This window comes from Hyla sarda, chromosome 2 (assembly GCF_029499605.1).
Source record: "Hyla sarda isolate aHylSar1 chromosome 2, aHylSar1.hap1, whole genome shotgun sequence".
NCBI classification, from domain to species: domain Eukaryota; kingdom Metazoa; phylum Chordata; class Amphibia; order Anura; family Hylidae; genus Hyla; species Hyla sarda.
The window spans coordinates 489,712,661-489,739,937 of record NC_079190.1 but is presented as its reverse complement, the minus strand read 5'-3'; the positions used below and the strand labels follow the sequence as shown (position 1 = coordinate 489,739,937).

Here is a 27,277-nt window from a genome sequence, read left to right as displayed (position 1 = left end):
ACTGTCGAGTGACAATGGAGACCTGTCCCACCGAAAGAGAATCGCCAATTGAAGAGGTTGGTGATGAAACTGGGCAAATGGCACGGCCTCCACTAACCGACCCAGGACACCCATGCAAAAGTGAATGGAAACTGGAGCAGGGTGCCGAAGTCATCAGACTCTTGATAAGAGAGTCAGCCGATTGGTCGGCGGAGATGAAAGCGGGCAGAGGTCGCATCGAACTGGAGCCCCAGGAGAGCGGTTGGACTAGTCCCGATTGACCATCCAACCGAAGAGAGACAAGGTCTGGAGGTTGAGACTAAGACTCTCCAGGATCTGGGCCCTGGCTGGAGCTCTGATCAGGAGGTCATCCAAGTAAGGAATCACGGAAACAACTGCTGTCCGTAAAAGGGGCTATCACAGGCGCCAGGACTTTGTTAAAGGTCTGCAGAGAAGTGATCAGACCAAAATGGAGAGCCACAATAGAAAATGACCGTCCGGAACTGCAAAGCGGAGGTACCGCTGATGACCGAAACAATGAGATGTGGAGACAGGCATCCTTGATGTCCACCGAGGAACGAAAATTCCCCATGAACCAGGGACACCAGCACCGAATGGAGAGACTCCATTTGGGATGGGAAGCAGGAGATGCTGGCTGAGATACTCGAGAACCAAGATTGGGCGAACATAAACGCCTTTCTTGGGGACCACAAAGAGGTTGGAATAAACCTTGAAAACGTTCCCCTGAAGGAACCGGGACAATGAATGTGCGTGGTCCAGGCATCCCGGAAGAGTAAGAGGTGACCAACCACCCGGGAAAGGTCGGCGGGGGGGATGGGGGTGGTCGACCTATTAGATCAAGGAATGCCTACGGGTGCCTGATGGGGCCGCAAAACGGCCTGAACAGATAGCCGACCTCCGGGAGGGACAGGTCCGGAAGGAGGGAGCCCTCTTCCCGTGAAGGCGCCCGGCTGGACCCTTTGTTGGTACCCTTTATTGGCACCAAAGGTCCACAGAACCAGAAGGAGGACCTACGACGGTAAGCAGTTCTGTGAGCCTTATACAGAGGTAATAAAGAACTCTTTTCCACCCGACGCCACACTTCCTGAAGGCGGCGTCCACATTCCAGGCATTAAGCTACATGGAGGGACGGTGGCTACCAGGTAGCTTGTGGCAAAGGCAGCACAGTGGCTGCGCATAGAAGCAGAACACAGAAAATTTCCAGCTGCGGAGCATCGGGAGCTAGATTAAATAAATCCTCCAGTGGGATCTTGAAGACTACCCTGGTGGAGATGGGAGACCATACTGAAAGGGCCCTTGACCCCCAGGCCAAAGCAAAAGCAGGAAGATCCAGCTGTCTCAAATTTTGCCAAAGTCTCCAACTTCATGTCGGCTGGATCCTTGAAGGCAGCCGCATCAGCCAAAGGCCAGGTAGGCGCCTTAGAGAGGCGGGAGAACGGCAGATCCACAGTTGGAGAGGAGGTCCACCGAGCAATGAAGTCCTTGGCGAAGGGATACCGCGCTTGAACCTTCTATGTTTCCAGAAACTTCTTGTCAGGGTGCCTTCAGGAGGATACCAGCAGGGCGTAAAATTCAGCATGAGAGCTGAAGGTCTTGGGTGCCGGTCAGGCACGAAAAAAAGGAGACTTCTGGAGCAACGTCCGAAGTTCCTGGGTCCTTTAGATGGAAGGTGTCTCTTATGGCCGAAACCAATGAGTACACCAAATCAGGCATCCGTGCGTTTCTTTAAGTCGGAGACCGAATCAGAAACCTCATCCGCAAGTTCTCCAGGTGAATGGGAACGTGTGAGGCGGCCCTGGAAGAGGGGGAGACTGACCAGGTACGCAGGTCTGGAGAGCCAGAGCGGCGACCATGGGAGCGTCCTCTAGGGGAGCGACGCTTGCTACAGGGCGGAGTAATGGAGCGATGCCTGTGAGGGGAGCGCCCGTGCCTGCCAGAAGACTCGGAGGATGAGTCAGATGAAAAACACCCCCATGACGCTGCGAAGCATCAGTATAGGGGACGAGTGGGACCCTCCGGAGGGCTTCTCCAATGCAGTCACCACATAACGGGAGACCTGAGCCAAGTTGGATATATGAATATAGCGCTAAAAATTATTATTGGGGTCCACGCATTCCCCAGGTTATAAGGAGCATCCAGCATCAAATTCAGAAAAATATGAGCGAAAGCCAAGCTCAGGATGTGCAGTAAAACTTAACTTTTAATTAATTAAAGTTAATAAAATACTAGAAGACAAGTGATGTGTAATGATACGGTCAAAATAAATACTGGTCAGTCCTTGGGCTCTGCAGGGCCCAGCCAGCCCAGTCTGACCTTTCACCTAGGGTGCGCATAAGAGTAACACCACAGGGTGAGCAATTTCATATACCACAACGCGTTTCTACCTACTGGTTTATAGCAGGTGTCATCAGGAGGTATCAACAATAATAGCAAGTATAGAGACCGACATACTAGGACTTATAGTGTATGGTCCTATGTAGAACTAATATACTGTTAAGAACCAGACCTCTAATAGGATAAGTGACACAGTTTTTAGTGATCAGGGAGCCTGCAAAAGAAAAAGCACATAACTCTCCCTACTATGTTGCTCAGTTTGAGCTAATTCACAATGTGACATGAGATCATATCCGTGAATCCTGTGGGGGAGAAAGGCTATCCCTAATGGTCACTAATATGTCACACATGGTCTGTAGCAGATCTCAGCAGAGTTCCCGATTTCCACCTGTGGAAAAGAGATATAGAAATACTGATATTGAGATCTATGCCTGTGGAGAAAAGTTCAGTGCTGTACAGAGACAGACTGAGGGACTCACGGTTAGCTGGTCTGTGTGGCGTGTAGACGCTTCCCTGTCTGTAACAGGGTACCGGAGGTGTCCGGGTCCTTTCGCCTACTGCGGCGAAAGCTGGCGTCTGATGTCACTTCCGCCAGCAGTGCTGCTTTATACAGCGCGGCGCGCCCCGCCCCCCGTGACGCAGAAGGGAGGCGTGCGTATCAGTAAGTAAACAGTACTTAGCAGATGCTGGTACGGTGACGGTTTAAGGATATCAGCATTGTTTTATGGCACAATGGTAAGTATCATAGACTAGAGACTCTTCAACAGAGGCCGGACAACCTTATAATAGTGGGACTTATAAAGCTGATGGAGTGATAATTCTCACATCAGTTGCTCAAATCTGATAGGATCGGCAATGGTGTGTATTTCCGGTCCTAGGTATTTAAGTAGGGATTCGTTAGTTGATCAGGGATGTAATCCCGAACAAGCAAGGAGACAGCTCTAAATAGAGATAAAGCAAACATCCAGGAGATCCTTAATATCCACCGGCCCCAAGACAGGTGTTAATAGTACAAAAATGTAAAATATATGAAGATATATAGAAATATGTAGTGCATGCGATGTGGCAATAGCAGGAGGGGGGGGGGGGGTTCCCTATTAGTTAAGAGGGAGGGATATATCATGGCCCTAGGGAACCTGCTCTGTCCCTAATTAACCCTATTATGGGGACCTAAAGCCTAGGCGGGGTGGCCGCCCTAAAAAGGGCGGTCCCGCACAGGATCCTCCTACACTGTCCTATTATACCCTGTCGAGGGGTGGAGGTGATGATAACTCCTCATCGACCAACTAAGGTCGTCCCTGACTGCCTAGATAATCACCCCAAACATTATTGCCAGATCGCATTATAAAAAACATGAGAATTGTAGCTGCTCATTTAGACCCCTAGGTGCAACAGAGTCCAAGAGGTAGATCCATCTGCACTCTTTTTGTAGAAGGAGCCTATCCGTATTGCTCCTTCTATCTGATGGTATCACTCTCTCTATCCCCACAAATTTAATTTCACTCATTGCCCCTCCATGTACTGAGTTAATATGTAATGCTACCGATGCATCTCGCATATTGCGTATGTCGCCTACATGTTCTAAAACTCTCTTTTTGAGGGGACGGATGGTTTTGCCTACGTAGAGCAAAGGGCATGTACATACTGCTACATAGATTACATATGGAGTGGAGCAATTAATAAATTGTTTAACCTTGTGGGGGGGGACGATGGGACTACTGATGTTTTCAAGATGTATTGACAAGCGCGGCAGTGTCCGCACTGAAAACATCCCTGTGGGGTTTGATGTTTCCCCAACCATGTTTGTCCCTGTGGGTTTTGGTTTTGCAGATGGCTGTGGACCAACAAGTCACCCAGACTTTTCCCTCGTCTGTACGTTATCTCTGGTGTAATTCCCACTATGTCATGGAGGTCAGGATCCATTCTGAGAACTTCCCAGTGACGGTTAATAATTTCCCTTATTGGAATTGCACATTTATCATAAGTGGCAATGATCCTAGCTGGTTGTCGTTCAGTTGAGGCACCTGGTCTTGGGGTGAGTAGCTCGGATCTCGGCCTGGATGCTGCGTCTCTATATGCTTGATTAAGAATGTACTGGGGATAACCCCTTTCTCTAAATCGTGACATCATATCCTTTGCTTCTGTCCTAAACTCAGTTATTTTAGAACAGTTTCTCCTGAGGCGGAAGAACTGCCCCTTCGGGATCCCCCTCTTGAGGGGGCCCGGGTGGCAGCTCTCCCACCTCAGGAGACTGTTAGTTGATGTCTTTTTCCTGTGGATAGTACTTTGTAGTGTAAAGTCAGTGTCAATAAAGATCTTGATATCCAAAAACGCCAGTTCTTTTGTCTGTGTTTCATAAGTAAAAAACAGTCCTAGATTATTTTTATTAAGGGCTTCAACCAAGTGGCCAAATTTTTCTGCCGTGTCATTCCACAGAACGAAAACATCATCTATAAACCTTAGCCACATCATGGCAGATTCACAGAAGTGCTCCCGCTCGTCCTGGAACAGGGTGGTTGCCTCCCACCAGCCCAGGGTAAGGTTTGCGTAACTGGGGGCACAGGGGCTCCCCATCGCGGTTCCCCTGAGCTGGTGGTAGAAGCGTCCCTGAAAAAGAAAGTAATTCCTAGTTAAAGTGAATTGGAGTAGCTGAATGACCAGCTGGTTATGCTCCTGGTATTGAGAACCTCGTGTACTTAAATAGTATTCTACAGCCCGCAAACCTATCGTATGGTGGATTGATGAGTATAGTGCCTCGACATCAAGACTAGCCAAGATGGTGGTCTCATTTACCACAATGCCTTCAATTCTTTTTAACAGGTCCATAGTGTCCCTGAGATATGACGGGAGGCTGAAGACAAATTGACGCAGTATTTTGTCGAGGTAGATCCCAACGTTCTGCGTCAAACTCCCCACCCCAGACACAATGGGTCGACCCTTAAGTGGAATTAGGCCTTTATGGACTTTGGGGAGCGCGTAGAACGTTGGGATCGTTGGTGTACTAGGGTACAAGAAATCACACTTTTTTTTATCAATCAATTTTTTATGTAAAGTGGTATTGAGGATTTCTATAAGTTCCCTGCAGTAAGGCAGTGTGGGATCAGAGGGAACAATCTCATAGGTATCTCGATCATGTACTTGGGTTTGTCCATGAGGACAATGTTGCCCCCTTTATCTGATGCTTTGATGACCAAATGATCATTTTTTTGTAATTCAAACAAAGCCCGTTTTTCTGAGTGTGACAGGTTATCCCTGTGTCCCATATTGGTAGGCATTTCCCTCAGATCCCTCTGCACCAACTGCAGGAAAACATCAATACAGGACGATCATTTGGTCATCAAAGCATCAGATAAAGGGGGCAACATTGTCCTCATGGACAAACCCAAGTACATACGAATGGTAAAGAGATTACTTGATCGAGATACCTATGAGATTGTTTCCTCTGATCCCACACTGCCTTACTGCAGGGAACTTATAGAAATCCTCAATACCGCTTTACATAAAAAATTGATTGATAAAAAAGAGTTTGATTTCTTGTACCCTAGTACACCAACGATCCCAACGTTCTACGCGCTCCCCAAAGTCCATAAAGGCCTAATTCCACTTAAGGGTCGACCCATTGTGTCTGGGGTGGGGAGTTTGACGCAGAACGTTGGGATCTACCTCGACAAAATACTGAGTCAATTTGTCTTCAGCCTCCCGTCATATCTCAGGGACACTATGGACCTGTTAAAAAGAATTGAAGGCATTGTGGTAAATGAGACCACCATCTTGGCTAGTCTTGATGTCGAGGCACTATACTCATCAATCCACCATACGATAGGTTTGCGGGCTGTAGAATACTATTTAAGTACACGAGGTTCTCAATACCAGGAGCATAACCAGCTGGTCATTCAGCTACTCCAATTCACTTTAACTAGGAATTACTTTCTTTTTCAGGGACGCTTCTACCACCAGCTCAGGGGAACCGCGATGGGGAGCCCCTGTGCCCCCAGTTACGCAAACCTTACCCTGGGCTGGTGGGAGGCAACCACCCTGTTCCAGGACGAGCGGGAGCACTTCTGTGAATCTGCCATGATGTGGCTAAGGTTTATAGATGATGTTTTCGTTCTGTGGAATGACACGGCAGAAAAATTTGGCCACTTGGTTGAAGCCCTTAATAAAAATAATCTAGGACTGTTTTTTACTTATGAAACACAGACAAAAGAACTGGCGTTTTTGGATATCAAGATCTTTATTGACACTGACTTTACACTACAAAGTACTATCCACAGGAAAAAGACATCAACTAACAGTCTCCTGAGGTGGGAGAGCTGCCACCCGGGCCCCCTCAAGAGGGGGATCCCGAAGGGGCAGTTCTTCCGCCTCAGGAGAAACTGTTCTAAAATAACTGAGTTTAGGACAGAAGCAAAGGATATGATGTCACGATTTAGAGAAAGGGGTTATCCCCAGTACATTCTCAATCAAGCAAATAGAGACGCAGCATCCAGGCCAAGATCCGAGCTACTCACCCCAAGACCAGGTGCCTCAACTGAACGACAACCAGCTAGGATCATTGCCACTTATGATAAATGTGCAATTCCAATAAGGGAAATTATTAACCGTCACTGGGAAGTTCTCAGAATGGATCCTGACCTCCATGACATAGTGGGAATTACACCAGAGATAACGTACAGACGAGGAAAAACTCTGGGTGACTTGTTGGTCCACAGCCATCTGCAAAACCAAAACCCACAGGGACAAACATGGTTGGGGAAACATCAAACCCCACAGGGATGTTTTCAGTGCGGACACTGCCGCGCTTGTCAATACATCTTGAAAACATCAGTAGTCCCATCGTCGTCGTCCCCCCCCCACAAGGTTAAACAATTTATTAATTGCTCCACTCCATATGTAATCTATGTAGCAGTATGTACATGCCCTTTGCTCTACGTAGGCAAAACCATCCGTCCCCTCAAAAAGAGAGTTTTAGAACATGTAGGCGACATACGCAATATGCGAGATACATCGGTAGCACTACATATTAACTCAGTACATGGAGGGGCAATGAGTGAAATTAAATTTGTGGGGATAGAGAGAGTGATACCATCAGATAGAAGGGGCAATACGGATAGGCTCCTTCTACAAAAAGAGTGCAGATGGATCTACCTCTTGGACTCTGTTGCACCTAGGGGTCTAAATGAGCAGCTACAATTCTCATGTTTTTTATAATGCGATCTGGCAATAATGTTTGGGGTGATTATCTAGGCAGTCAGGGACGACCTTAGTTGGTCGATGAGGAGTTATCATCACCTCCACCCCTCGACAGGGTATAATAGGACAGTGTAGGAGGATCCTGTGCGGGACCGCCCTTTTTAGGGCGGCCACCCCGCCTAGGCTTTAGGTCCCCATAATAGGGTTAATTAGGGACAGAGCAGGTTCCCTAGGGCCATGATATATCCCTCCCTCTTATCTAATAGGGAACCCCCCCCCCCCCCCCCTCCTGCTATTGCCACATCGCATGCACTACATATTTCTATATATCTTTATATATTTTACATTTTTGTACTATTAACACCTGTCTTGGGGCCGGTGGATATCAAGGATCTCCTGGATGTTTGCTTTATCTCTATTTAGAGCCGTCTCCTTGCTTGTTCGGGATTACATCCCTGATCAACTAACGAATCCCTACTTAAATACCTAGGACCGGAAATACACACCATTGCCGATCCTATCAGATTTGAGCAACTGATGTGAGAATTATCACTCCATCAGCTTTATAAGTCCCACTATTATAAGGTTGTCCGGCCTCTGTTGAAGAGTCTCTAGTCTATGATACTTACCATTGTGCCATAAAACAATGCCGATATCCTTAAACCGCCACCGTACCAGCATCTGCTAAGTATTAATGACAGGGCGTGTATCTGTTTACTTACTGATACGCACGCCTCCCTTCTGCGTCACGGGGGGCGGGGCGCGCCGCGCTGTATAAAGCAGCACTGCTGGCGGAAGTGACATCAGACGCCAGCTTTCGCCGCAGTAGGCGAAAGGACCCGGACACCTCCGGTACCCTGTTACAGACAGGGAAGCGTCTACACGCCACACAGACCAGCTAACCGTGAGTCCCTCAGTCTGTCTCTGTACAGCACTGAACTTTTCTCCACAGGCATAGATCTCAATATCAGTATTTCTATATCTCTTTTCCACAGGTGGAAATCGGGAACTCTGCTGAGATCTGCTACAGACCATGTGTGACATATTAGTGACCATTAGGGATAGCCTTTCTCCCCCACAGGATTCACGGATATGATCTCATGTCACATTGTGAATTAGCTCAAACTGAGCAACATAGTAGGGAGAGTTATGTGCTTTTTCTTTTGCAGGCTCCCTGATCACTAAAAACTGTGTCACTTATCCTATTAGAGGTCTGGTTCTTAACAGTATATTAGTTCTACATAGGACCATACACTATAAGTCCTAGTATGTCGGTCTCTATACTTGCTATTATTGTTGATACCTCCTGATGACACCTGCTATAAACCAGTAGGTAGAAACGCGTTGTGGTATATGAAATTGCTCACCCTGTGGTGTTACTCTTATGCGCACCCTAGGTGAAAGGTCAGACTGGGCTGGCTGGGCCCTGCAGAGCCCAAGGACTGACCAGTATTTATTTTGACCGTATCATTACACATCACTTGTCTTCTAGTATTTTATTAACTTTAATTAATTAAAAGTTAAGTTTTACTGCACATCCTGAGCTTGGCTTTCGCTCATATTTTTCCAAGTTGGATATAGACTGGGGGAGTGAGAGAACCCAGGCTGGAGGGGCGGACGAACCCACCGGGTCTGGTAGACAACCGGGGTAGAATAGCAGGGGGGTCTGGGGGAGCAGTGGAGCAGGCAGAATAAGTGGTTCAGCAGAACCAGACATTTTTGAGATACAGCTTTTACAGATGTAATGCGTGGCTAACACTCCAATTAACTGTTTAGAGGGAGCAAATGGGTTCAGCAGAACCAGGCATTTTGCAATTACAGCTTTTTCAGACAAAATGATGAACTAACGCTACAGCTGTCTGTGCAGCCCAAGTCTGAGTGAGGAGAACTCCATTCTAGTATAGATAGAGAAGGGAGAAATGCTGGCCAATAGCAAAAGAGGGGCGGGCCAGGAGCAGGGGCACTGCTGATTGGCCCCTGCCTCTCACAAACGCGCGTACAGCGCTGATTGGAGGCTAATTCGCGCCTCTTAGAAGCCCCGACAACAGAGGGGGCGGATCTATAGTGCCCTCAGCTTCTGACAAGGTGGTCAGTAATGGCGCCCACGCCCGCTCCTCTCCCCGAGCGCACATGTCATTCGCATATGCGCTCGCGGGGAAGCGAGCGACCGAGACGCCGCCGGCAGCTGACTGCTGCCGAAAGCGAAAGCCAGCGCTTCATGCGCCCGCATAGTAAAAACGCTGCGGCTGTCAGCTGCTTAAAGAAACACACACCTCACACACACATCGTTCAGGAAAGTGAAAATTATGAATAAGCAATTATGAGCAGCGAAATAGGGGGACCCGGACCCATGAACTACAACCCAGGCGCTGACCGTTGGCGAGAGGGGGTTAACAGCACATATACGCAATGTCTGTGCCCCCTCAATCGCAATGGGGAGACAGTGAGCCTCGGTTCCTTAGTCCCCACCTGAAAACATGAAAGAAAAAGGAATAAAAAACTAACAAATCCCTAACTAGGAAAATAATAAAACATAAGACCTGGTCTGGAAAGAACTCCAGACCATGTCCACCTCCTTAAAACACTAAGCTAAAATTGATTACCTCAGGTGCCTATGGGCGGGTATACCCTGCTGGGAGGAGCCGACTTCTCTTGTTGCCATAGTGTCGAGTCTCCTAGTGACAGCAGCATACACCCATGGTCTGTGTCCCCCAATGGAGCCGATAGAGAAAAATACTCACCCTGTACCAGGAAAGCTTACCTACTGAAGTATTCAGCCAGCTATTAAACACCTGCATCATGCCGTGATGAGACAGCAAGACAAGCAGGGTAGGTTGGGGGACCCAAAGGTGCAACCCCAGGCGCTGACTGGGGGTGAGAAGGGGTTGACAGTGCATAACTATGCCTGTGCCTCTTCTTCGCAAATGGGGGAACGCTCCTGAACCCCCATCTAAAAAAAAAATCTACATACATGTCCCTACACTAAAAAAATAAGAAAATAAAAGACCAGGTCTACGGACACTAAGCTAAAACTGATAGCTCAGAGTCTGCAGGCTGGGTATATCCTGCTGGGAGGGGTCGACTTTCTTTTTGTTGCCTAGTGTCAGCCTCCTAATGGCAGCAGCATATACCCATGGTCTCTGTGTCCCCCAATGGAGCCAAACGAGAAATCTACTTTCCCATAATGCATTTTACCTTCTTCTATAAGAACTAAACTAAGCTGCTGTAAGGGTGCCTAAAAAGTGATCAATTGATTTTCTGTTGATGGTATATCCATCTCAAGAATAAAGACTGTGCTGGTTACTACAGGCCTTTAAACTAATCTAGTAGGACAGATCACACATTGATGGTCTAACCTATGACCTGTCTATAGTACCAATACAAGAGGTTTTTCAGGATGGAAATAGCATTTATTAGCCACAATTTATAGTTTGTTTTTTCAGGTCTTCTAAACCTCTGGTGCGCTGCACAGTCATCAGCATAGCACACATGGTAAGCACGATACATCGAATAAAAGATAATATAATCCCACCTTTAACAGCATCCCACATAATTGCCGAATTATCCACAGATGCCGAAACCATGTAGTTGCTGTCCTGTGTCCAGCTAATGTCATACACATCTTCCAAGTGACCCCTGCAATGCAAATATAGATTAGATATCAATTAAATTAAAAATGAAAGCTGTATCTTTCATTATATACTGTAGACACTAAGGCAGTGCTTTCGAAACCAGTGTGCTTCCAAGTGCCGCAAAACTACAAATCCTAGCAGGCCCAGACAGCCTTTGGCTATCTGGGCATGCTGGGAGTTGTAGTTTTGCAGCAGCTGAAGGCACACTGGTTGGAAAACACCTCACTAAGGCTTTGTAAATCGATATAAAACAGATTCATATAGTGCCCATAGAAATCTATGAGCCCATACTGTACCACAGATTTTCAGACCCAAATTTCTCCTTGATCAATCTATAACTTACCATGAAAACTCTTTCTTGTAGTCTTTGTTGGGGGACACAGGTAGCATGGGAAAAGGCCGCTGCCACTAGATGGCAACAGTAAGAATAAAAGAAGGAGTTGGCCCCTCTCAGCAGGCTATACCTGCCCACTGGCACCAAACTAATCAAATGGCACAAAAGTAGTAAGAGGAGCCAAAGAAAAAAGAGAAAAGGTGTGAACACTCAGACCCAAGTGAGCGAGAGGGACAGAAGGAAGAGTGTACAATATATTCAGGTGGAAAGTGGAAGCCAGGGACCAGGCGCAGGACTAACTTGTCCCACTAAACATTAGTGTTGAGTGCGAATATTCGAATAGCAAATTTTCACCCTGAATATCAGCACATCGCGATTTCGCAAATATTTAGAATATAGCGAAATATATTCATTAGGATGAATATTCTTTTTTTGTATTCTTTTTTTCCACAGTACACATCACAATGAATTTAGCATGGGAAAAAAAATAGTGAACGAATATGCAAAATTTGCGAATATAGGATAAATATTCGTCCATATATTCGCAAAATATTGCAAATTCGAACATGGCTCCTGCCGCTCATCACCAGAAAACATGAAAAAGGCCTCCAGTTCCAAATCTCTGATGGAAATGGCGTGAGCATAACCTTGGAGAAAGATCTGGACATGAGAGATGGAGACTATAGCAAAAACAAATGCAAAGAGAGGACACTTAGCCTTCGAACCAGCTGACATCCATAACTCACAGCCAGACATCCTTGAAAGGAGAGGAGGCATGAAACTGAAAACACCAGTGGGCGAGCAAAAACACAAGCTGGAGAAAACAACCTAGTGGGAAAGAAGAAAATGTAATCTTGTAACCCTGAGTCACACACCTTCAGGCTGCCGAACCCTTGGTGGAGCCAGGCTGGAAAGAGAAAAAAATAAGGAGATTTTTTAACACTTACCGTAAAATCTCTCTCGAAGGATCCATTGGGGGGACACAGACCGTGGGTGTATGCTGCTGTCTCTAGGAGGTGTGACACTATGGCAAAAAAAAAAAAAAAAGTCGGCTCCTCCTAGCAGGATATACCCGCCTCCAGCCCCTGAGCGAATCAGTTTTAGTACCAGAGCAATAGGAGAGGACCGACAGGTCAAGGAAAAAACACGAACTGTCCGAGAACCAGAAGAAAAAAAATATAACTGAACACACCCTCGGACAGAAAACCAAAGAAAAACCCAAAAGGGTGGGCGCTGTGTCCCCCAATGGATCCTTCGAGAAAGAGATTTTACGCTAAGTGTTAAAAAATCTCCTTTCCTCTATCGGCTACATTGGGGGACACAGACCGTGGGACGTACCAAAGCCGTCCCTTGGGTGGGCAGATAATCAGTCAGGCAGACGGCTGTTCAACTGCCGCCTGCAACAGTTTACGGCCCAGACTAGCATCAGTCGATGCAAAGGTATTAACCCGGTAGAATCTCGAGAAAGTGTGCAAAGATGATCAAGTAGCCGCCTTGCAAATCTGCGAGGCCGAGGCCTTGTTCTGGAGAGCCCAGGATGCCCCAACAGAACGGGTAGAATGAGCCACAACCCTGAAGGGAGGAACCTTCCCCCTACAGCGATAGGCTTCCGAAATGGCAGACCGGATCCACCGAAAAAGGGTGGCCTTGGAAGCAGGTTGTCCCTTGTGACGACTTTCCGTGAGGACGAAAAAGGAATCACACTGACGAAACGAAGAAGTGATAGAGAGGTAAGACCTAACAGCCCGAACCACATCCAGATTGTGGAGTAAACGCCCCTTAGGATGAGGAGGAGCGGGACAAAAGGACAGAAGAACAATGTCCTCATTGAGATGAAAGGCCGAAACAACCTTAGGGCAAAAAGGAAGGATCTGGCCGGAAGACAACCTTGTCCTGATGAAGCACCAGAAACCAAGAACGGCAGGAGAGAGCTGCCAATTCAAACAGACACTCTCCAAATGGAGTTGATAGCAACAAGAAACGCCACTTTCCAAGAAAGGAGGCGCAGGGACACCTCCCTAAGGGGTTCAAAAGGTTCACCTTGGAGGACCCCCAGAACCAGATTAAAGTCCCAAGGGGGAGAAGGTGACCAATAAGGAGGAGCAGCATGCGCCACTCCTAGAAGAAAGGTCCAGACATGAGAATTAGAAGCCAGAGGACGCTGGAAAAGAATAGAAAGGGCCGAAACCTGACCCTTACGGGAACTGAGAGACAAACCCAGTTCCAATCCCGACTGCAAGAAAGAGAAGACTGGGAACAGAAAAAGTAACAGGAGACAAAACCTGAGCTTCGCAGCAACAAAAATAAGATCGCCAAGTACGGTGGTAAATTTTTGCCGAGGAGGGTTTACCAGCCCTGAGCATGGTGCGAATGACTTGGGAAGAGAAACCGTGGTCTCAACCGCCACGCTGTCAAATGCAGCGACTGTAAATTGGGGTGGCAAAGAGGACCCTGAGACAGTATGTCCAAACGAAGTGGCAGGCGTAGTGGAGCGTCGTCCAGGAGCCTGACCACATCAGCGTACCACGGAGCTATTAGTATGGCTGGTACGTCCTCCACTTTGAGCTTCCTCAGAACCCTTGGAAGGAGCGGAAGCGGAGGAAACAGATAGGGCAGAACAAACCCCGTCCAAGGAATCACTCAGGCGTCCACAGCTAGCGCCATGGGGTCCCGGGACTTCGCCACAAACGGAAGGATCTTCCGATTGTGCCGAGACGCGAAGAGGTCCACGTCTGGAATGCCCCAGAGGTCGCAGATCTGCACGAAGACCTCCGGATGCAGAGACCACTCGCCGGGGTTGGCCGAGGACCGGCTGAGGAGGTCCGCTTCCCAGTTGAGCACACCCGGAATGTGAATCACCGAAATGGCCGGAACCTTGTTTTCCGCCCAGATGAGAATCTTCGTCACCTCGGCCATGGCTGCCGAGCTGCCAGTGCCGCCTTGCCGATTTATGTACGCCAGGGCCGTGGCGTTGTTCGACTGAACGCGGACAGGGCGAGACTGAAGCAGGGACTCCCAATGAAGAAGGCAAAGAAGAATCGCCCTGAGTTCCAAGAAGTTTATCGGAAGAAGAGCTTCCCGGGGAGACCAGAGGCCTTGAACCCTCCAGTCCCTGAACACACCGCCCCAGCCTGACAGACTGGCATCCGTTGTAACCACCTGCCAGTGGAGGGGAAGAAATGATCGCCCCTGAAGAAGAAGGGGAGAGCGGAGCCACCAGTGCAGAGACTGACAGATCCGAGGAGGGAGAGCAATCTTGCGATTGAGACAGAAGAGTTCTGTCCCATCGAGAGAGAATAGTCAGTTGAAGGGGACGGTAATGAAACTGGGCAAAGGGTACGGCCTCCATGGCCGCTACCATCCGACCCAAGACTTCCATGCAAACACGGATGGAAACTGGGCCCGAAGGGAGCAGACTCCTGACAGGAGAGTCAGACGTTTGTATGGCGGAAGGCAAATTCGGGAAGAGGCCGTGTTTAATTGAAGTCCCAGGAAGATCAGAGACTGAGTGGGAGAAAGGACAGACTTGTCCCTGTTAACCATCCACCCGAAGCGATCCAGGGTCTGGAGGGTGAGATCCACATTCTCCAGGGTCTGGACTCTGGTGGGAGCCTTGATGAGAAGGTCGTCTAGGTAAGGGATTACTGAAACTCCTCTCGACCGCAACAGGGCTATCACTGGCGCAAGGATCTTGGTAAAGACCCGAGGAGCAGTGGCCAGACCAAAGGGGAAGGCTACGAATTGAAAATGCCCCTCTGGAACCGCAAAACGGAGGTACCGTTGATGGCTGGAAAATATTGGAACATGGAGGTAGGCATCTTTGATGTCCACCGAAGAAAGAAACTCACCTTGTTCCATGGATGCCACTACTGAACGGAGAAATTCCATTCGGAAGTGGCGGATGAGAAGATGAGGTCCAGGATTGGCCGCACCGAACCGCCCTTCTTGGGGACCACAAAAAGATTGGAATAGAAACCCCGAAAACGTTCCCTTGGAGGAACGGGGACAATAACTCCCTGGAGAAGCAGGGACCGGAGAGCCTCCTGAAAGGAGACCGGGGAGCCCGGGACTGAAAAAAACGATCCCTCGGGAGGGAGGCAAACTCGATTCGGTATCCGTTGGACACCACGTCCCTGACCCAAGAGTCCTGAATGTGTGTGGTCCAGATGTCTCGAAAAAATAAGAGACGCCGTCCCTCCCGAGAAAAATCTGCGGATGGGGGCATCACTTCATGCGGAAGTGGATTTGTGGTTGCCCGATTTGGTCGCAAAACGGTCGGAATGGTTGGTGTCCGACTTTCAAGACGGGCGCGCCCGGAACGAGGGAGCCTTCTTGTCCCGCGAAGGTGCCTGCCCCGACCCCTTATTGGGGCCGAAAGGAAGTAGAGCGAGCCTTATTTTGAGGCAACAAGGAACTCTTACCCCCCCCGTCGCCTCAGAAATAATCTCATCAAGGCGCTTGCCAAAAAGTCGGGCACCAGTAAAAGGAAGCTCAGTGAGAGACCTTTTGGAAGCGGCATCCGCATTCCAAGCCTTAAGCCACATGGACCGGCGGAGGGCCGCCAGGTGACCCACAGCAAAGGCAGCACAACGGGCTGACTGCATGGAAGCTGCGCACAGAAATTCCCCAGCTTTGGAGCCTTGGAGAACCAAGGCAGACAGATCCTCTGGGGGGGGGGGGGGGGGATCCCACCTGGATACCCTGACGGAGTTTTTTGAGCACCACAACGATAAGGCTTTGGACACCCAAGCCGAGGCGAAGGTGGGAAGCAGAGAAGAGCCTGCTGCTTCAGAGGCAAACTTCGCTAAGGACTCCCCCTTCTTGTCCGTCGGGTCCTTGAAAGCAGCCGCATCTGTCAGTGGCAGTGTGGTAGCCTTAGAGAGGCGGGAAATTGGTGGATCCACTGAGGGAGGGGAAACCACCTTTGAGACAAGGTCCTTGTCGAATGGGTAACGCACCTGAACCTTCTTCATTCCCGGGAACCTCTTGTCTGGATGTTTCCATGCAGATTCCAGAAGAGTGTCAAATTCAGCGTGAAAGCTGAACCTTTGAGGTGCCGGTTTAGCACGATGAAAGGATACTTCAGGAGTCACGTCCGAAGATCCTGAGTCCTCTAAGTGAAAGGTGTCTCTTATGGCCGCAACCAATGAGTTCACCGTTTCAACTGAATTTGAGCGGTGCTCTGAGTTAGATGCCGATTCGAAAGCCTCATCCGCCAGTTCACCAGGAGAATATGAACTTGTGGAGGCAGCCCTGGAGGCGGGCGACCCTGATCGGGTACGCCGCTCTGGCAAGGCAGAGTGGCAACTGCGGGAACATCCTCTGGAGGAGCGATGTTTGTGATCAGATGACCCGGGGGGCGGGACCAACGAGGGGAGCGCCCACGTCTACCTGAAGACTCAATGGAAGAGTCAGAAGATGCACCCATAGTACGCTTGTGAGAGTGTGAGGTAAGTGGAGAAGGGGAGCGGGTTCCTTTAGAGGGCCGGCGCAGGGCAGATTTCTTCACGGCAGACACCACGTCACGGGAGGCCTCAGCCACCGAACGGGAGACTTGAGTCAAGTCAGCCATATACTGGGATAGGGAAGAAACCCAGGCTGGAGGGGCGGCCGAATCCACCGGAACTGAAAGAGCATCCGGGGGTACCATGGGGTCTGGTGCAGCAGAGGAACAGGCAGAGCAAGTGGGTTCAGCAGAACCAGGCATTTTGGAATTACAGTTCTTACAGACAAAATAGGAAACTAATGCTCCAGTTGTCTGTTTAGAGGGAGGAACAGTTCTGGCAGCTGCTGTGAGAACTCCGCTCTGAGTGAAAAAGAGGGAGAAACAAGCCAGCCAATAGCCATAGAGGGGCGTGCCTGGAGCAGAGGTACTGTCTAATTGGCCTCTGCCCCCGAAAATCGAAAAATGAGGGTCTCCAGAGGTTGCAAGTCAGCACCTAAAGGGAGAAAAATATATACTCACCTCAGTCAGAAGAACTTACCTAATGGAGTCTTCTGTGAGGTCTTCAGTCAGCTTTCTGTTACCTGCATCACGCCGAGCTACCAAGTGCGAGCGAGGCGAGCAGGGAATAGGGGGACCTGGACCCATGAGGTACAACCCCAGGCACTGACCGTTGGCACTAACTCTCTGGGATCTGAGTGAGAGTAGGATAATTCCTAAGCAGACCGCAAAATCCCTGACTGAAGGTGATTTTGGAACAAAGACAAAACATTCCTCGTAGACCCAGAGTAAGATATGGACAGCGGTGTCAGGGGTAATTTCTAGGCAAGGTCCCTGCCAGGATGATCTTCCTGAGCCACCGTGGACCAAGACTAAAAGAGCTACTCACCAAAGGCAGATTTTCCCCTGGGACAAGGTGCCAAGTGCAGGAGGAGGAGTGATCCCCCAGGGTGTGAAAAACAGCCTTGGGAAAAGGGAGAACTCTTTACATGAACCGCGATGTGGGAAGGAGCCTGCTGTGCTGCACCATGTCAGCTCTAAGGGGCAAGGCGGGTGGCAGAGAGGTGTCTGCGGAAGGTGAATAGGTAACTAGGCAGGGGTGCAGGGTCTGCACAGTAGCGTTCTAGGTTAGACAGCCAGTCCAAATTGTGGGCTGTGCCCTGGTTGCATGGAGATGGGGAGATCAGAGAGTGTCTAGTGTACCCATGCCTGAATTCAAGAACCTTTTTTCTTTTAAATCAACTGGTGGCAGAAAGTTATTAAACATATTTGTAAATTACGTCTATTAAAAAATCTTAATCCTTCCTGTACTTATTAGCTACTGAATACTACAGAGGAAATTCTTTTCTTTTTGGAATGCTCTCTGATGACATCACGAGCACAGTTCTCTCTGCTGACGTTATTATAATAATAATAACGCTTTATTTACTGTTGTCCTTTGTGGGATTTGAACCCAAGTCCCCAGCACTGCAAGGCAGCAGTGCTAACCACTGAGCCACCATGCTGTCCTTAGCATACATCTGCCATGCATGGTTGCTAAAATGGACAGAGATGTCAGCAGAGAGCACTGTGCTCGTGATGTCATCAGTGTTCCAAAAAGAATGGAACTTCCTCTGTAGCATTCAGCAGCTAATAAGTACTGGAAGGATTAAGATTTTTTAATAGAAGTAATTTACAAATATGTTTAACTTTCTGCCACCAGTTGATTTAAAAGAAAAAATGTTTTCACCGTGGTACCCCTTTAAGGAATAAAATAAAACAAAAACACACTAGGACTAGGTGCCACATTCCAAAATCAAGTTAAATTTGGAACATTTATGTTATTTACAAAGTCATGAAGGCCCTGTCCTCAGAGTCAGGACAGGGGAACAAAACGAACCACTACACTACAAATATATCCCTCCTCACTAGCAGGGTTTGGTGTTGTCCCCAGAGAACCCGTTTAGTTCATAAAGCTGATACCTCAGAGACTTAAATATGGTCCAGTTTTCCTTGTTTAGCTCAGAGTCTTCTTCATCGTTGAAAGGAGTCGATTCCACTTCTTTGCTTTCACTGAGTTTCCATAATAATATCACAGCATCTGTATCACAGAGAAAAGAACACAGCTGTTACCTTCAGCATCCAGAACATGCAACTGACTCCACATTTAGAGACCTGCACCACAGGTTTCTTACATTTACTTATAAATGTAAGAAACATAAACAAGTTTTATTAAATGTAGTCACCGGTTCCACCTTTATGTGTGAAAGCAGACATACCTTTCTAGAAAATTCTGCAGGAAATTCCGCAGAAATTAACCTGTTAAGGACCAAGGACATACCGGTACGTCCTGAGTCCGCTCACGTTCTATAACACGGGGCCACTGCGGGCCCCCCCCACCGCCCCGCACCGCCACCCCGCCAAGGCCAGAGACCACCACCGCCACTGCCTCCCCCATCCCCGGGGTGATAAATAGCCGATAACTTATACCGATATTCCAGTTTAAGTTATCGGCTATCGGCCCTAACCTCCAGAGAGTATCGCTATCGGCCCTAAAAAAAAAAAAAAAAAAAAAAAAATCTACATCGGTTGATCCCTACTTTTAATCCCTCCCCTATTGAGAGTTTGAATCCCCCCCCCTTTTTCCCCCCATTAAAAAAAAAAAAAAAAAAAAGTGTAAATAAAAATAAACATATGTAGTATGAGCCCTCATACCACCCCATATGCAGTAAAATAAAAAAAGTTATAGGGGTCAGAAGATGACAATTTTAAACGTATAAATTTTCCTGCATGTAGTTTTTTTTTCAGAAGTACGACAAAATCCAACCTATATAAGTAGGGTATCATTTTAATCATATGAACCTACAGAATAAAGATAAGGTGTCATTTTTACCGAAAATTTGCATAGAAACGGAAACCCCCAAAATTTACAAAATGGCATTTTTTTTTGTCTCACAATGATTTTTTTTTCGACAGCACTCCAGGCGGCACTTCCTGTGTTTGGACTTTGGTCCAAAGTCTGTGTATGAGTTGGGGGAAAATGTGCTCTTGAGCTTTTTTTAAGCACAAATAAAACAGAGAAAACTTCATTTTTTTTAAACAAAGTATATTAGAAATATTTTTCATTTACCATAAGGAGTGCAATAGCAAAAAAAATTTCAATGAGAGTGACCCTTTAAGGGGTTAAATACCCGTTCAATTCATGCAGCAGAAATTCTGCTGTGTGAATGGAACAGCAGAATCCAATTGAAGTGTTTTGGCTATAAATTAATGTCGAATTTGCATGCTCCATTCCATGCAGAAATTCTGACGTGTGAACATAGTGTTAGAGAGAAGGCAGCAGCTCTATAAAGCAAGCCAGTGGGAGATGCAGTAGACAGCTCTACTAAGTGGCTGCTTTATTAGGTGACTCTGCTAGAAGGGCGGCAATCAAGGGATTACAGACAAAGCCCTCTGCTTCTGTAAAACTACATACCGCAGTCCTTATGTACCTGTGCATCTAAATAGTAAAAGGGAACCTGTCATCAGTTTTATGCTGTCCAAATGACAGGCAGCTTAAAACTGGTGCAGGCGGAGGAATGTTGGGACACTATGAATTACTCTGATGAGCTCTGGTGTTTCAGAGTAATCATAGTTTAACCACAGGTTTTTCTGTTTTTTGCACTTTTGTTTTTTCCTTATAACTTTTTCAATTTTGCACCTACAAACTCACATGAGGGCTTATATTTTGTGCTACCAATTGTACTTTGTAAGGATATCAGTCATTTCACCACAAAATTTGCGGTAAACCCAGAAAAAAAAATATTTTCGGGGCAAAATTTGGGGGAAAAATTCCATTTCTCTATCGGCTCCATTAAGGGACACAGACCTTGGGTATATGCTGTTGTTGCTAGGAGACTTGACACTATGGAAACCAAAAAAAGTCAGCTCCTCCCAGCAGGATATACCCGCCTACAGAGCCTGAGGTTTTAGAGTAGTGTCGCAGGAAATGGACACTAGTCTGGGGTACTCCCCAGACTTGGTCTAACATTTTTTTATTTTTCCAGAATAGGAACGTTTAGTTTTTCTTATTCCCTTTTATATTCCTTTTTCAGGTGGGGTCTCAGGAACATAGCGTTCACTGTTTCCCCATTTGCGATTGAGGGGGCACAGGCATTGTGGTTGTACTGTCAACCCTCTCTCGCCAACGGCCAGCGCCTGGGGTTGTACCTTATGGGTCCGGGTCCCCACCTTTTCCTGCTCGTCTCGCTTTTCAAGCCCGGCATGATGCAGGTGACAAAAAAGCTGGCTGAAGGCTTAATGACTGAAGACTTCATTAGGCGAGTTCTTCCGATTGAGGTGAGTATTCTCCCCCCCCCCCCCCTTTTCACTTCACTCTCCATAACAGAGCTTCAGCCTCTCAAGTCTGTAAGGTGGCTACCTGGTCGTCCTAGCACACTTTTACTAAATTCTACCAGGTTGATATCTTTGCATCCGCGGATGCTAGTCTGGGCCGTAAGGTGTTGCAGGTGGCGGTGGCCCAGCCTGCCCCTTGATTATTTTCTGTGCCCACCCTAGGGATGGCTTTGGTCCGTCCCAAGGTCCCCCTGTGTCCCCCAATGGAGTTGATAGAGAAAAAGGGATTTTTGTCTTATCGTAAAATCCTTTTCTCTGAGGATCCATTGGGGGGACACAGCTCCCGCCCTTTCTTTGGTGTTCAGGTTTTGGTTACCTGTCCGAGGATGTGTTCAGTTAATTCTTTGTTCTGGTTACCTTGGACCGGTCTTTGTTTTTTGCCTCTCGGTCCTCTCCCACTGCTTGGGGACTAAACTGATTACCTCAGGCTCTGTAGGCGGGTATATCCTGCTGGGAGGAGTCGACTTTTTTGGTTTCCTTAGTGTTAAGTCTCCTAGCAACAACAGCATATACCCAAGGTCTGTGTCCCCCAATGGATCCTCCGAGAAAAGGATTTTACAAAAATCCCTTTTTTGTAAATTTTGGGGGCTTCTGATTCTACGCAGTGCACTTTTTGGTCAAAATGACACCATATATTTATTCTGTAGGTCCATTTGGTTACAATGATACCCAATTTATATAGGTTTTTCTTTATTTTACTACTTAAAAAAAAAAATTATAACTACATGCACAAAAATATGTATGTTTAGAATTGTTCTCTTTTGACCACTATAATATTATTTTTCCATATACGGGGAGGTATGAGGGTTAATTTTTTGCGCCGTGATCTGAAGTTTTTATCTGTACCAGGAATGTTTTAATCAGACTTTTTGATCGCTTTTCTTCATTTTTTTTAGGGCCTACAAAGTGACCAAAAATAAGCAATCTTGGATTTATTTTTACGTGTACGCCATTGACCGTGCGGTTTAATTAACATATTTTTATAGTTCAGACATTTACGCACATGGCGATCTCACGTGTTTATTTTTATTTACATTTTTTTTTATGGGAAAAGGGGGTTGATTCAAACTTTTATTTAGGAAGGGGTTGAATCACATTTATTTACCTTTTTTTTTTTAGCCCCCATAGGGGACTATTACTTGCAATCCTTTGATTGCATACACAGTTCAATGTTATGCCATAGCATAGCATTGATCAGTGTAATCTGCGCTTGATTGCTCAAGCCTGGATCTCAGGCTTGGAGCAATCATATGATGATCGGACAGCGTGGAGAGAGGTTAGGCGCCTCCCGCTGTCCTCTCAGCTGTTCGGGACGCCGTGATTTCACCGCAGCAGTCCCGAACAGCATCGCTGAGCTAACAGTCAGTGATTTCGCCAAAACTTTCATAGCGGCATTTAAAGGGTTAATACTGGACATCAGCCCAATTGGCGATGTCCGGTATTAGCCTTGGGCCCTGGTTGCTGATAGCAATCGGGACCCAGCAGACACGATGCGCACTCAGCTTCTGAGCTAGCTTCCAGGACGAGAGCCGGTGGCGTTAAGGGGTTAAAAATGCAGCTGGGATCCAGAGGACTAGTCAAAGGGGAGGGTCCTGGCAGCTGGTTCGTGCCCAGCCAGCTTGAGTGACATATCCAAGGGAGAGACACGTCACTTAGCGTTTGCAAGGCAGGACAGCAGCCAGCGTGACTTGCCCAAAAGGCCACTTACCTGGGTCCCGAGAGCATTTTTATCCGAGTAATACCAAGTGCCCCAGAATTACGCAGCCTGAACCAGTTTTCGCGGTTTGAACAGGCTCCCTGTCCGATGCATCCATTCCTATTACATAAGCAAAGTTCCTGAGCACTGTAAGAGTACAGCATGGTGCAGAAAGGATAAAGATCATGATCATTGATCCTATAGAAAAACCATTACATATTCAGCCTGGGATGGCTCATAACCGGAAACAACAAACTGTATCCTACAGAAAGTCATCAGCAGACAACATCCAAGCCAAGTGATTGTTTTAGCTACATAGAAAAAAAAATGTAAGTCTACCAGATTTTGAAAGTGGCAAAACATAAAATGCACCTTACCATCTCCACCTGATGCCAAAATCTCCCCATTGGGAGAGAACCGCACGACGTTGACAGCCTTGGTGTGACGAGTGAGACTGGCTAAAAACTCCACCACCGCCTTCCCTTCATTATTCTTCTCCACCTTCCAGATCTGAAGGAAAAAATAAAAACATTCAGATCTATGATGGTAGGTTCACAATAGGACAAAGCTATCTAAGCCACGAATATGTTGCCATCTTCTTGTTAAAACGGAAAGACAACGTATCCATGGGGCCTTATTTACTTCAATGGTCTTAATGTGGTCGGCTAGTGACTAAGTTCGGATAATATTTAGAATGCATTCTTGTTTTTACTATTCACAAGTATAGTAAAATGCGCAGATTTGATGTGCAGGATTTAAACCTGTTTACAGTCATTTATTTACTTTGAAATCTGCAGCATAAAATCCTGCGCATCAAATATGCACAGAATGCTGTACGTGAGTGTAAGGGTAGGGTCACACGTAGCACATCCACAGCGTATTTGATGCTGCAGATGTGCTACAAACCGTCCCGCCACTACGAGTAGACACACAGGGATCCGCAAGTTGTCCGCTCATGCGCAGTATACTCAGACAACATGGCCGCTCTCAGCCTAGCTCAGGGGGAGAGTGGTCAAGATGCCTGTGAATAACCTTTACATGCGTGTGCGATTCGCTGATCCCTGTATGTCTACTCGTAGTGGCGGATTGCTTCTACGAGCAAACGACGCAGGTGGCACACTCTAGGGCAGTGTTTCCAGGCATGCTGGGAGTTGTAGTTTTGCTACACCTGGAGGCACCCTGGTTGGGAAACACTAGTCTAGGGAAAGCCAGCAGCACATCCACAGCGTAAAATACGCTGTGGATGCGCTACGAGTCACCCTACCCTAAAGCAGGGTTTCCCAACCACTGTTCTCCAGTTGTTGCAAAACTACAATTCCCAGCATGCCCAGACAGGCAAATGCTCGTTGGGAAACACTGCCCTAAAGTGTAGTTAGCATACATTCAGAAAATGACCCTAACATCAGGCGATTGTCCACAGATGCTTATTATTGTCAGGGGATGCTGGGAGTTGTCATTTTGCAGCCAGAGAGCCACAGGTTGGGGATTGCGGGTACAAAATATCTCAACTTTAAGTGTGACGTTTCCTTTTTTTTTAATTTATTTTTTATAATTCTTTGTAAAGGCAGCTCACATATGTGAAAACACATAATACAGAATGTACAGCCTAATTCACCAGTCCACAGAATACTATAGGAAACACGTACGTCAATGTTTATAGTGAATTAGATGATCTTACCCGCACTGCAGTGTCCACACCGGCGGAGGCCAACCTGTTGATTTTGTTGTTGCCATGCTGAAAATCGACACTATACACCGGCTCGCGGTTGTGCCAGGAGATTTCACAGGTGATAACTTTCATTCTGGAAAGAGAAAACAAGCAGATTAGATGACCAAAGTGGACTAAGGAGGAACCACAAGAGGGCAGCACTGAGCACTGCCAGATGTTTTGAAACTACAACTCCTAACATCCCTGATAGAATTCTGCCTCTATAAAAACAACATACAGAATATTTAACCCCATAGCGCATATGGATGTCCATATGCATGTCTCCATATATAATTCATCATACCCGGTGGATCCCGGTTATAAGCAACCGGGACCCATGCTAATGCCGGACATCGCCAATCAGGCTGATGTCCGGCATTAACTCTTTAGACACGGCGATCAAAGTTGATTGCCGCGTCTAAAAGTGAAAGTAAAAGCATCCTGGCTGCTCAGTCGGGCTGATCGGGACCATCACGATTAAATCGAGATGTCCCGATCAGCTAGGACGCAGCAGGAGGTCCCCTCACCTGTCTCCTTCGCGTTCTAACGGTGATTGATTGCTCCAAGCCTGAAATCCAGGCTTGAGCAATCAACCGCCGATAACACTGATCCCTGCCATTGAATGCAATGGCAGGGATCAGTGTATTGAATCAATGTACTGCATGTTATAGTCCCCTATGGGAGCGATAACATTGCAAAAAAAAAAGTTAATAAAGATCATTTAACCCCTTCCCTAATAAAAGTTTGAATCGCTCCCCTTTTCCGATATAAAAAAAACCTGTAAATAAAAATAAACATGTGGTATCGCCGCGTCCTAACTATAAAAATATATTGTTAATTAAACTGCATGGTGTATGGCCCACGCGCAAAAAAATTCCCAAAGTGCAAAATAGCATATTTTTGGTCACTTTTTATTCCATAAAAAAAATGAATAAAAAGTGATCAAAACAAAAATAATGCCGCTGAAAACTTCAGATCACGGTGCAAAAAATGAGCCCTCATACCACCCCATACATGAAAAAATAAAAAAGTTATAGGGGTCAGAAGATGACAATTTTAAACGTATACATTTTTCCTGCATGTAGTTATGATTTTTTCCAGAAGTGCGACAAAATCAAACCTATATAAGTAGGGTATCATTTTAACCGTATGAACCTACAGAATAATGATAAGGTGTAAAATTTACCGAAAAATGTACTGCATAGAAACAGAAGACCCCAAACTTACAAAATTAAATTTTTTCTTCCATTTCGCTGTAGATTTTTGGGTAAAATGACTAATGTCACTGCAAAGTAGAATTGGTGGCGCAAAAAATAAGTCATCATATGGATTTACAGGTGCAAAATTGAAAGGGTTATGATTTTTAAAAGGTAAGGAGGAAAAAACTAAAGTGAAGAAAACAGAAAAACGCTCCGTCCTTAAAGGGTTAATAAAGTTTTGGGCACCACTGATTAGTCTGGGGCACAGTGACAGGCGGAGGGGTCTTAATGATTTTTGGGGGACAGTGATAGGGGGAAACGGTCTCACTGATTAGTGGGGGGCACAGTGACCGGCGGAGGGGGTCTCGCTGATTAGTGGGGGGCACAGTGACCGGCACAGGGGGTCTCACTGATTAGTGGGGGGCACAGTGAGCAGCAGAGGGGGTCTCACTGATTAGTGGGGGGGCACAGTGAGCGGCAGAGGGGGTCTCACTGATTAGTGGGGGGCACAGTGACCTGCAGAGGGGGTCTCACTGATTAGTGGGGGGCACAGTGCCGGCAGTGGGGTCTCACTGATTAGTGGGGGGCACAGTGACCGGCAGAGGGGTTTCACTGATTAGTGAGGGGCACAGTGACGGGCAGAGGGGTCTCACTGATTAGTGAGGGGGCACAGTGACGGGCAGAGGGGTCTCACTGATTAGTGGGGGGCACAGTGACCTGCAGAGGGGTCTCACTGATCAGTGGAGGGGTCACACTGATCAGTGGGGGGCACAGTGACCCGCGGAGGGGTCACACTGATTAGTGGGGGGCACAGTGACTGGCGGAGGGGTCTCACTGATTAGTGGGGGGCACAGTGACCGGCAGAGGGGGTCACACTGATTAGTGGGGGGCACAGTGACCGGCAGAGGGGTTTCACTGATTAGTGGGGGGCACAGTGACGGGCAGAGGGGTCTCACTGATTAGTGGGGGGCACAGTGACGGGCAGAGGGGTCTCACTGATTAGTGAGGGGCACAGTGACGGGCAGAGGGGTCTCACTGATTAGTGAGGGGCACAGTGACGGGCAGAGGGGTCTCACTGATTAGTGGGGGGCACAGTGAGCGGCAGAGGGGGTCACACTGATTAGTGGGGGGGACAGTGACCTGCAGAGGGGTCTCACTGATTAGTGGGGGGGCACAGTGCCGGCAGTGGGGTCTCACTGATTAGTGGGGGGCACAGTGACCGGCAGAGGGGTTTCACTGATTAGTGGGGGGCACAGTGACGGGCAGAGGGGTCTCACTGATTAGTGAGGGGGCACAGTGACGGGCAGAGGGGTCTCACTGATTAGTGGGGGGCACAGTGACCTGCAGAGGGGTCTCACTGATCA

The 27,277-nt window shown here is 47.5% G+C and overlaps 1 protein-coding gene across 3 annotated transcripts in view; it reads right to left on the bottom strand.

Annotated features, from left to right (window-relative positions):
• CHAF1B (chromatin assembly factor 1 subunit B) overlaps window positions 1-27,277 on the bottom strand; it is a 79,260-nt gene that overhangs the window by 49,835 nt on the left and 2,148 nt on the right. For all 3 annotated transcript variants that reach the window (XM_056559596.1, XM_056559597.1, XM_056559598.1), the window contains exons 2-5: window positions 24,685-24,808; window positions 23,384-23,516; window positions 18,899-19,016; window positions 11,060-11,163 (exon numbers count right to left, since the gene is read on the bottom strand). In XM_056559596.1, coding sequence (XP_056415571.1) covers window positions 11,060-11,163; window positions 18,899-19,016; window positions 23,384-23,516; window positions 24,685-24,808 — 479 coding nt within the window. The remainder of the gene's footprint in view (window positions 1-11,059; window positions 11,164-18,898; window positions 19,017-23,383; window positions 23,517-24,684; window positions 24,809-27,277) is intronic.